The 11,348-nt window shown below is 30.7% G+C and overlaps 1 protein-coding gene and 1 long non-coding RNA gene across 2 annotated transcripts; one reads left to right on the top strand and one right to left on the bottom strand.

Moving 5' to 3' along the window:
* Positions 1-201: 201 nt before the first annotated feature.
* On the top strand, positions 202-7,241 carry LOC128293816 (uncharacterized). The gene is made up of 3 exons (XM_053029359.1): positions 202-237; positions 6,686-6,787; positions 6,994-7,241. Exons 1-3 carry the CDS (start codon positions 202-204, stop codon positions 7,237-7,239), a joined length of 384 nt encoding a protein of 127 aa, XP_052885319.1. The 3' UTR covers positions 7,240-7,241.
* Positions 7,242-9,290: 2,049 nt separating this feature from the next.
* LOC108485626 (uncharacterized) lies at positions 9,291-10,246 on the bottom strand. Its single transcript, XR_001871337.2, has 2 exons — positions 10,007-10,246; positions 9,291-9,668 (listed from the first exon to the last, which is right to left on the bottom strand). It is a non-coding gene; the product is annotated as an uncharacterized LOC108485626 (long non-coding RNA).
* Between the last annotated feature and the right edge of the window lie 1,102 nt (positions 10,247-11,348).

Genomic DNA, 11,348 nt, shown 5'->3' with positions numbered 1-11,348 from the left:
GAACTTCAAGACATCTTATCCTTTCTTTCATCTTAGTAAACTATTATTGAAAACTTGAATTGGGATGTTGGGAAGTTTGGTCTATAGAATGAATGATGGTATTTCCTTAAATAGACTAAGCATACCACCAAGGTAGAGGTGGAAACTGATAATATGAGGGATAAGTATGGGTGTCTCAAGGGAGAGTAGAGGTGATACCTAATGGAAGTTGAGATTCTTGTTTGGTATTCTGGTCAGGTTTGAGAGATGGTGGTTGTTGAGTGACTTGTGGAGGCTATTGTATAGGTGTTTGGGTTGATGATTGCTCTGTATTTGGGTTTGTAGGGTTTTCAGGATTATCAATGGAAAAAGGAGTAATGGTTTTAGTCTACACTCACTGCATCAATTGTTGATGAGGGAAATAATAAGGAAAAGATAAGGAAGAGAAGGTGGTGGAGCTTAGGCGTTCGGTTCACCTGTGACATGTAGAGAGCTAAAAGTACGAGTTATGGAAGGGAAACATGAGTAACATAATGAATGAGGCTAAGGACTTAGAATCTCTTGGAGAAAGAAGATATTGCAAGAATGCTTCAAGGAGAAGGAGAGAGGATCCCTGGTTCTTTATGTGTTAGGGTAAACGGACATCCCATTTTCGTATAGTGTTATGTCTCCCATAATACCAATGGTAGGTTGCTCGTGTTGTTGCTTAGGTGGCAGGCTTGCTACATATCAATTATCGTCATGCATAATACTATGTGGTCCTACTCTGACGTTCTCCTTGTTAAGATAGTACGAGGTTGTTACACCTTGGTGGCCTTTTAGTGGTCCCTTTTGGAGGACAAAAAGTGAGTAACTAAAAACAAGTGGCCATGTAGTAGGTGACCCTTTAGTTAAACTGTGTGAGGTTTACGGATGGCTGGTTAAGGTCAAAATGAAGGGTATACAACAAAGGTCATCCACGGGCACTTGTTTGGGCTCTCACTAGGCCACTCTATGTTTTGCCACATGTCTTTATTAGGGAAGGGGTATAACAATTTCCAAGACCAATCGGAGGGTCACCATGAGGAGTATTTGATGGGGGCCCATCCACGAGCATTTGTTTGAGCTCTTACCAGGCCACTCATTGTTTTTTCATGTGTCCTTATTAGGGAATGAGTATAACAATATTGAAGATCAAGTTAAATGGATAACCAATGGGGTTCCATTTTTAAAAAAGACAAACAAAGAAATCGGTGTTCTTACGAAGTTTTGATGTTGATGAAGGCTTCGTTCTTCATTATATTCAAAAAGTGCTTTTGGAGCCCATAGCACGTTTGGCAACATTAGCAATAAAGAACAAGATGCTTTTGAAGTTGAAAGTACTTTTAAAATTTTAGCTTTTGTATTCGGAGTCAAATAACATTTTTAACTCTCATTGATAATTGAAATGTATCTTAAGTAATATTTGTAATATTAGGTATATAACTATTTTTCTATTGAAATTTATTTCAAATATATAACACTTTATATTTGAATTTGTAATAATTATTCTTTAATATTTAAAATAGAGTTTACATATTCAAATAAAATTTTACAAATAATTTGTATTGATAGCTTAAAAATATTTAAAATTTAGATTTTATATATCAAAATATTAATAATATTATCTTCTTCTATTTTTATCGGAATATCCTAATGAACTTTAACATAATTTAAAACCTTTTTTTACTTTACAACATTATATCTAAAATTAATATTTTATTTCTAAAAACACTTTTTGATAGCAATACAAACAATTTTTAAACCAAAATTTTCAAAACACTTCTCAAAAATAATGAATAACTAGTCTGAAGATAAATTAGGTAAATGAGTAATGCGTTAAATAAAAATATATAATATAAATTTATTATCCTTTCCACTTAATTACTTGAAAAATAAAATATCACATCAACACTTAACATAAAAAATTGGATTGAAATTTTAGTGGAAAAATCATTTTACTCATTCATTTAACGTACATAAATTAATTTATCTTAATTTTATAAATAAAAAATAAAAAATAAATTTTTAGCTACAATGTTTGAGATTAATATTGGTGACGTTATTCGGTTAAGAAATCTCTCTTCATTTGGAGAAATATACTTACCATATTTGAAGAGAGAATGATGATTAAATAAGTTGTCTCTTTATTTCATACTTACTTTCTCCTCAAAGTTCATTTCATAACTTATAAATGTACTTAGTTGGGAGATATTTAAGGAGCAGTGTTCCATCACACTAGTTGGAAATATGCAAGTCTAATAAAGCCTATATAATTAATGTACAAGTGAAGAGAGCACTTGTAATTTGTTGATTAGATGAACTTGCATTAGATGCAATTTGTTTGTAAAGAATAATGTGTAAGTAAGCTTTAAGGGAAAGAGTGAAATCGAAAAGTAAAATTGGTTAAATTTATAAGAGCGAGGGTGTAATTTAATGAGCGAGTTAAATTTAAATTAAATTTTGTAGTATTGATTATAATAGATTACTGTCTTAGTAAAGCCCCTACAGACGTAGGAATAAGTTCTAAATTGCGTAACAGACTCTTGTATGTATTGTTGTTATTTTCCTTTTTCACTTGTTTCTTTAGTTGCAACTTACAATATAATTGAGAAACAACTAAATTAACAAGTTTAAATCCCACTATGTATGAGCTCTGTCTAGATTTATTCTAGTCTAAGTTAGTATGTATTCATATTTTCAGTTTATTATGCTTTATATTAAGTTGACTTTTATTCTAATCGATCAAATTTGTATAATTTGTAATTTATACAATACTTGTATTCATACCTATAATTATACTTGTAATCTCTTTCAAATATTTAGCGAGAGAGTAACATCTAAAATTGGACAAATAAATTAGAAAGAAAAGACAGAAAGATTATATTGTTTCCAACTTGAAGATACCTTCGACAAACAAGTGATCATCAAGGATAGCAACGCTTGCGAATGAAAAAGAAAATGAAATTTCAAAATTAAGTTTTCAAAATATTACTATTGTTTTATTAAATCTTTTGTATTTGTATAGTAATCAGTTTAAGTATTAAATATTAATTTACACATTATATTATCAAATTTTATATATATTTATACCTATGATGAATTTGGATATGATATTTATAAAAAACAACATATACTATTATTGAAATTAGGAAGCCTTTTTCTTTTCTTTTCTTTTTTAACAAGTTAGTTACCATTTGTTCATGGATAAACAATTTACAGGTTTAAAATTTGATATATGTGTTTTAAATAAGCTTCACATCATAATCAAAATAGAATTTGACATCCAAAATCAATGAAGTTAATAGAAAGACTTTATTACTATAATATTAATACTTTGAAATTTTAATTACAACATTTTAAAATTTAAATCATAACTCAAAAATATCTTGTAGTATGTTATTTTTTCTCAAATCACAAAAAGAAAAAAAAAATCAAGAGACACAAAATGAAAACATCAAACCAGCCAAAAAGAGATCCTAAAATTAACTCTTATGCATATATCATATCAAAAATTATGGGAAAATAAAACACCACATCCAAAAAAGACAAGAGGGTTATATTGTTTTCAAGTTGAAGATACCTTTGATAAACAAGTGAATCGTTTTATAATGATGTTTTGAGTGTGAAGACAAAAAGCGAATGATTTTGGATGGAGATGAGTGAGGCTAAGTATTAAGTTTTTAATGATGGAAAGATATGCTACGTAGAGTGTTGTGAATCACTCTTGTCTATGCATCAATGTTTTTGTCTCTAAGTAGATAATTAATTTATAGATATATACACACATATATGCAAACAGAAATTGATGATTCACCATGATTGGCTTTGCTTGATTCCGGGGGGGGCGCTCCTTATTTATCTTTCAACCATTTGTGTTACATCGGGTTTTGGTTTCCTTATGTTGGTTTTGATGCTGCCACTTAAATTTTAATGGGTAAATATATATTTTGATATCTTAACTTAGTTTTATAGTTTAAATTAATATTAAAAGTTTTTCTGGTCCAATTAAATACTTGAATTAGGTTTTAAGGTTCACTTTGAAATTTATTTAATTTTGATCTAAATGGGTACTTAAGCTTAGTTTTTTTGGTTTAATCTAGTATCTGAAGTTGGCTTTTTGGTCCAAATTAACACATGGTTATTTGAACTATGAAGATAAGTTCAGATGCCAATTTGAACAAAAAAGTCAAGTTCAAGTAGCTAATTAGACTAAAAAATGGTTTAAGTACCAAATTGAACCTTGAGGCCAAACTCGGGTACCAAAATAAATATTTACCCAATTCTAAGCTCTAAAACCGTAAACCCTAAGCTTATGACTAGGTTTTTAGAAACTTCAAGTTTAATGAAAAATTCTTTTTAAAGGAAAATTCATTTATTCATTCCATGAATGGATTATACTTTTCGAGAAAAATAAACAAACACCCATTGTAGGTGGTGAGGGGCAAGTTCCATCAACACAACAAAGATTTTAGCCTTAGCATCAAATAAACATTATAGCACGTCGACAATTGGTTGTCACAACTTATGCACGATATATTTGTAATGATTGCAAGTATTTATTACGATAAGGAAATTTGCCCCGGATAGTCTAAAGCAGTAGGCAAAAATTGACAAAAGAACCGAGTATCCACCAAACTGGAGAGGACAATGACAAAACCATCCCTAAAATCACTTGCAAAAGCAAGACTAAAAAATGTGCTACAAGAGCAAACAAAAACTTTTAAAAGTGAAGGTTTATTAAACAATGGGAAAAAATGCAAAACTTAAGACAACATGGGTCCAAACTGACGCTTGAAATAATTAATTATTTAGAAATACTCTCAAAATGAAAATAGATTAAGAAGCTGACAAAGAGTCACTCACTTTCCAAGAGAAACTAATGGTGGCTGCTGGAGTTTCAACAACAATAGGTACAGTCTTCTATTCATCACAACTTATGAAGATAACAAAAATATCTACAAAATAGATCTGTAAACTAAAAAAGAGATAAGACACATACAGTGAATAAAGAGAAAAAAGGAACGAGAGGATTAATGGGATAGAGAAAAAGGCGATAACAAATTTAGAGATTAATACTGCTGCTCCTGCTGAGCAAAACAAAACAAAACAAAAAAAAACGAATTGGAAAAAAAATACTTTTAATTAAAGTTGGAAGTGAAAGATAGACCTTGAAATGTATAAAATATTTATTCATACGGAATTAACTTTAAAGATAAAATCTAATAAATTTGATATTCGTATAAAATATTTGCAATTTATTATATTTTAAGCTATGGTATCTTCATACCAAGAAAAGAGTTTGATTAGATAGATTTTATTTTTTTAAAATATAAACAAAATTGATATTTTGAATTAAGATGACTAGAGTAAATTATACTCAGATTGTGGGTGAAAATATATTTATAAAAAATTTATTCAAAAATCAAATCATATAAATAAATCTTTATCAACTTTGGGTTTAATATATAGACATTTGGTTTTCTTAAGTTGCCTTTTAATGATTTTATTTAAACAATTCATATAAAATGATAAAAGGTAAAAATATTATTATAATAATATTTATTATTTTTATATAATTTTTATTGAATTAAAATCAACACTAAATTCAATAAAATGACAATTATTATCAAAAGGGTATTTTATTAAGATTGCAGAGTTATAATTTACAAACACAATGAAAAAATAATCAATTATTTCCTTTATATATATATATATTAAATATAATTGTAAATGCCCAAATTTACCCGGGCCCATAAAGAATAAGCCAAAATAATAGGTCCAACTAACAGTCCATTATTTTACAAGCTCTAAATAAAATACAGACCCCAAAAAATAGTCCAAAATCTAAAGTCAATTCAGAAACAAAACCTAACCCTAAACCCTAATGCGCCGCGCCCATCTGTAGCCACCATCGGTCGCCCCGCCTACGCCTCGTCCCGAGGCCTAGCACCTTTAGTTGTTTTACACCAACATGGCAAAAGCCCGCCTTCGTTGACCTCGCCTAGACCTGCAAAGAGAATGAAGAAAGAAACAGAGCAGAAAAGCAGAGACGAAGGCAGAAATAATAGAAATAATAGCAAAATGAAACACAGTGTTGAAAATGGCTATAAAAGCCAAACACATCAATGTAATATTTTTACAGAATACTAATCAAAAAAAGAATTCAAAGTAAAAAAGAAAAGGTGATTTGTTTTTCTATTCTGTATTTTGGTTTTCTTAAAAAAAATATCATAAAACAAAAAAAGGGTTTGATTTTTACCTCTTTTTTTTCGCACCCACTACAGGAAAATAGGGTTTTAGCGGCGTTTTATCAAAAAACGCCGCAAAAATTGTAAAACACAGAGCAATAGCGGCGTTTTTGGTAAAACGCCGCTAAAAGACAGAGCTTTAGCGGTGCTTTTGGTAAAACGCCGCTAAAAGACAGAGCACTAGCGGCGCTTTTGGTAAAACGCCGCTAAAAGACAGAGTATTAGCGGCGCTTGGTAAAACATCGCTAAAAGATAGAGTATTAGCGGCAGTTTTGGTAAAACGCCGCTAAAAGTCATATAACTCTTAAAATCTTAAACCCCCAAAAAATCATAAGTTTTGCTTCTGTAGCTGAGGCCGATGTATTATGAATTTATTAATTCTTTCAAATATTAATAACTTTCTATTATTAAATAATATTCTTACTACTATATTGTAGGAAGTTAAATCCGGACAAAAAGTTGGACGCCTTCAGCTTTTTGAGATTACGCATAGGAAGAAAGATGGATCTCCTATGACATCCGAAGCTGGAGAAATTATGGTATATTTACTTAATAATATTTGATTTATTCTAAATATTTATAATCTTTAATGATAATTGTTTAATTTGATTTATTCTAAATATTTATAATCTTTAATTATAATTGTTTAATTCAATTCATCATTAGTAGTTTTAAATAATGTTAAGTTATGTTGCATTCCTTTTTATTATATATTTCGTTTCTAACTCTTTAATTGATTTTTTAGGAGAAACTAAAGGAGAAGAAGGCGGAATATGAAGCGATTGCTTCGAGTGATAGTTTTGTTAATCTTGAGAACATTGATAATAGAATTATCACTAAAGTTTTGGGTCCTGAAAGGTACGGTCGGGTTCGATTTCAAGGATCTGGTGTTACCCCGACCCAATATTTTGGATCCGACTCCCAGCAATACATGCCTTCCGGAAGTCAAGCTCAAGCTGAAGTTCAGAGGTTAAGAGACCAGATAGCTTAGATGCAAGCGAACACGGTTGAGCAAATTGCCGAGGTTTAACGAAAATATGAAGAACTCCAAGAACAACTTAGAGCGGGCGGCGAGAGAGGGAGGCAATGGTAGAGCAAGAGAGGCGAGGCACGAGCGATGGTAGCAGAGCAAAGCAAAAAAGTACGACGACCTCCATTCTGACTTCAAAGAGATGATGCATATGTTTCAAAGAATCGCAAAGCCATCTTAGACATTAGTTTTCTTATTGTAAGAATGTTTTTAAGTTTTGTCACTTTTAACAAGATTGTAAAAATATTTTAAATTATACTTTATTTATTAATTATATCATATATCTTTAGTTAAATTTAAAGTATCATTTAGAATTAATTTTTGGTTGTATTTTTATGCTAAATTTATTGCTTTTTGGTGCATTTTATACTATATTTGTTGTATTTGGTTGAAATTTAATGCAGGAAGGGCTAGATATTGGTGAAAAAAAAATTGCAAATCTGCCAAAATTAGCGGCGTTTGCAGAAAAAGCGCCGCTAAAAGCCGTGACTTTTAGCGGCGCTTTTCATACAAACGCCGCTAAAAGCCATGACTTTTAGCGGCGCTTTTCCCACAAACGCCGCTAAAAGCAGTGACTTTTAGCGGTGGTTTTCACACGAACGCAACTAAAAGTCACGGCTTTTAGCGGCACTTTTACCCCTAACGCCGCTAAAAGCCATGACTTTTAGCGGCGCTTTTCCCACAAATGCCGCTAAAAGCCTTGACTTTTAGCGGCGTTTTTTTTCAATAAACGCTACAATTTTTTGTGGCGTTACCTATAGCGGCCTTTTTTGCGGCTTTTTAGAAAGCGCCGCTAAAAGTCTATTTTCCTATAGTGCCTCACCACCATCAGGGCTCTTCCTCGTCGCGAAAGTTGTGTGACCCCTTTCGGGTTTCTGTTCGAGCTTCGCTCGAGAGGTATATGAGGGGTCACGAGGCGAAAAGGGGGGACGATGGCTAAAATTTTCTTTTCTTTTTATATTATCGCCTCTAGACTCGAAATCAAGAATAAAAAACAAAAGAAAGGGATCCTTTTGGAACTCCGACCATCATGGACGGTGGCAGAGGGATGCCCAGACCTAGACCGGAGATCGAGCCTGGGAAGAAGGCTGATTCAGAGAAAATAGGAAGGGTTTTCAGTTTTTTTTTTAAAGGAGAGGCTAAAATGTTTTTTTAGGAAATTTCTTGACTTGTATAGCGGTACAAAACGGTGCCATTTTGACTTGGTGCCTATTAACACAAAACGGCGTTGTTTTGGAGAGAAACAGGCTGACCCGGCCTGGTCCAGCCAAGGTCCACGTATTTTAAGACCGAATGGTCTATTTTCGCCTTTAGTCCTTCTGCTTTTGAAGCTGTTTTAATGTGGACCTATTTTATTTTTATTATTTCTAATCTTACCCGGTGGTTTTTGCTTTTATTTCATTTGAGTTCCGTGTAAAGCGCAACATTTTGGAGGACGGAAATATTTCCCTTTTTGGTCCCTCATTCCATTTGCGCATCGCAATATGGTCCCCCTTGTTTCATTTCATTCCTTTTTTTTCTTTAAATTCTATTTAAGTTATAATTAAGCCCTTTTCATTTTAATTATTTTATTATCTTTATTTATTTACTTGTTTATTTATTTATTCCTTTTATTTTGTTTGTTTAGTTGTTCTTTTACTTATTTATTGTGTTTTGTTCATTTATTTATATATATATATATATTCTTTAAATCCTCGTATATATTTATTATGTTCTTTTTCTTTCTTTTAACTTTTTATTTTTTCCTTTATTTATTTTATTTATGCTTCCATTATTATTACTGCTTTATTATCATTATTATTACTATGACAATTATCTTTTAGTATTGTATTAATACGTATATTTTTTATCATCGTTAGTTTTTATACTTTATTCGTTCATTATAAGTTCATGTTGCAGCATCGTTATTAAACACTAGTTCATATTTTAAGCCATACTTAAATGAATTCAAGTACACATTGTAATAGGCCCATTTCGCCCGGGCCTATACCAAAACCAAAATAAAAAAATAATAATAAAAACATAATAAAAATCCAATAAATGTCCATAGTCCAAATTTACATTTAACCCACATACAATTGAAGCTCAAATTTTAAACTCATTTTACAATAAGGGCCAAACCTAAATTAAATCTAACCCAATACCCAAAAAATTAATTCCCCAATAGGCCAATCCCAAAATTAGCCCAAATGGCCCAGATTTTCTGTGCCAGAAATTGGAACCCTAGCCAACTCTCCTCGCACCGCAAGTAGCCACCAGTGACCTTCACAACGCCCTCCAACTGTCCGATTTCAAGGCAGATAGAGCCCAAACAGTGAAGCTTCTGGAAAGCCTTCGTATCACACCCCACGAACGGCCTCGCCACGTCTGCAGCACCACGGCCTCCTTACCTGCAAAAACAGAATAACAACACTAACAATCACAACTCATGGACAGCAAAAGGAGAATAGCAGAAGGATCTAGGGGTTTTTCCTTTTATTTTCTTTTTTTTATTTTTTTATTTTTCCTGATTCGGTTATAAAAGAGAATCGATTGTAATCTAGGGGGGATCTTCTTTTTTTTTTTTTTTCCTTTTTTCCACATTTACACATATTGAATATCAGAGAAAACAATAAAAAATTATCAAAAGGTGATTTCCATTTTTCTTTGCTAAACTTTCTTCAAGTTCTTTTATTTTTCTTATTTTCTTTTGACATAAGAAACTAAAGAGGAGGGAGAGGAGGTTCACCTGATTCCTGGCGGTCGCGAAGACGCTGGAGATTCCTCCTTCGTCAAGATCAGGCCCAAAGGAATCACCTCTATTCTCCCTTCGGCGTGCTCTGTGATGCTGTTGAACAGGGGAAAATGAGAGAATGTCTTAGAGTTTTTTTTGGTTTTTTTAACGAAGGTTAAAAATGTTTTTTAAAACAAAAATGGTTTTGATTTAAGTGATGAATTCAACGGTGTAGTGTAAGTGGGGGAGATCCACATGGGCAAGCCTGATCCATAGGCTGGATCCATGCTTTGGCACTTCAAATGGTCAATTTTGCGGATGGTCCCTTGCCTTCGCGCTAAATTTTTAATTGGTCCTTATTCACATTTTATTTGTTTCAAATTTTTTTCTTAGAATTTACGTGGCATATTGATATTTGAGCATTTACCTTTTTCAATCCTCTCACATTTGCGCGCACTCCATTTTAGTCCCTATTTCGGTTTCAAAAGCTTATTTTATTTATTAATTAACCCTTTTAGTTTGATTTTGTTTCAATTAAGATCTTTTTCTCATTTTAATTTGTATAATTCATTTTTAAAATTCATTTGGCATTCATCTTTTATTTTTTTATGCATTTTAAATTACTTTAATAAATTTATTTTATTTTTAAAATCATTATTGTAAAGTTTTTATATCATGTCACTTTAACATTTTGTATAATATTTTTCTTAATGTTTTTGTATATTATTATATATATGATTCATGATAGAATTCCTATATATTATTAATTTTATATTATTTTATACATGTGATTTCTTTTAAACCCATCCTTATATTTTATGTATCATTTAAACAATTATTATTCATATACTTGGTGCATATATTTGATCATGTTATTTTAAATATATATATATATATATATTTTTTTAAAAAAAGAAATCTATTTGTCTATATAATTATGTTATTAAAATATATTACGTATTTAGCTTATGATAAAATTAATTTAATCTTATAATTTATATTTTAATTCCATGATATTTTATATAATTTCTATTTGTATTTCCTTTCAAATTTATTATGTACATAATTTATTCTTTAAAATACATATATTATTATTTCTTTATTATTTAAGATTCTTTCATGTATATGTAGTTTCATTGTATATTGGTGTGTTCTTCTTTCATGTATATTGTTTATTCTCTGTTATTATATTATATTTTCATTATATATTGTTTTATTGATTTTTATTATTATTGTATGCACATTAACACCTTTAAATATATAGGTTTTGTTTTTAAAATATTCTTGCATGTTATTAGCTCCAAATGTCTTCTTTCACAATATTTATTTTCATATTCATTTACATATTCTTAGTTTT

The sequence above is a fragment of the Gossypium arboreum genome, chromosome 6, assembly GCF_025698485.1.
Source record: "Gossypium arboreum isolate Shixiya-1 chromosome 6, ASM2569848v2, whole genome shotgun sequence".
Lineage (NCBI taxonomy): Eukaryota > Viridiplantae > Streptophyta > Magnoliopsida > Malvales > Malvaceae > Gossypium > Gossypium arboreum.
This window is presented reverse-complemented; position numbering and strand designations above follow the sequence as displayed.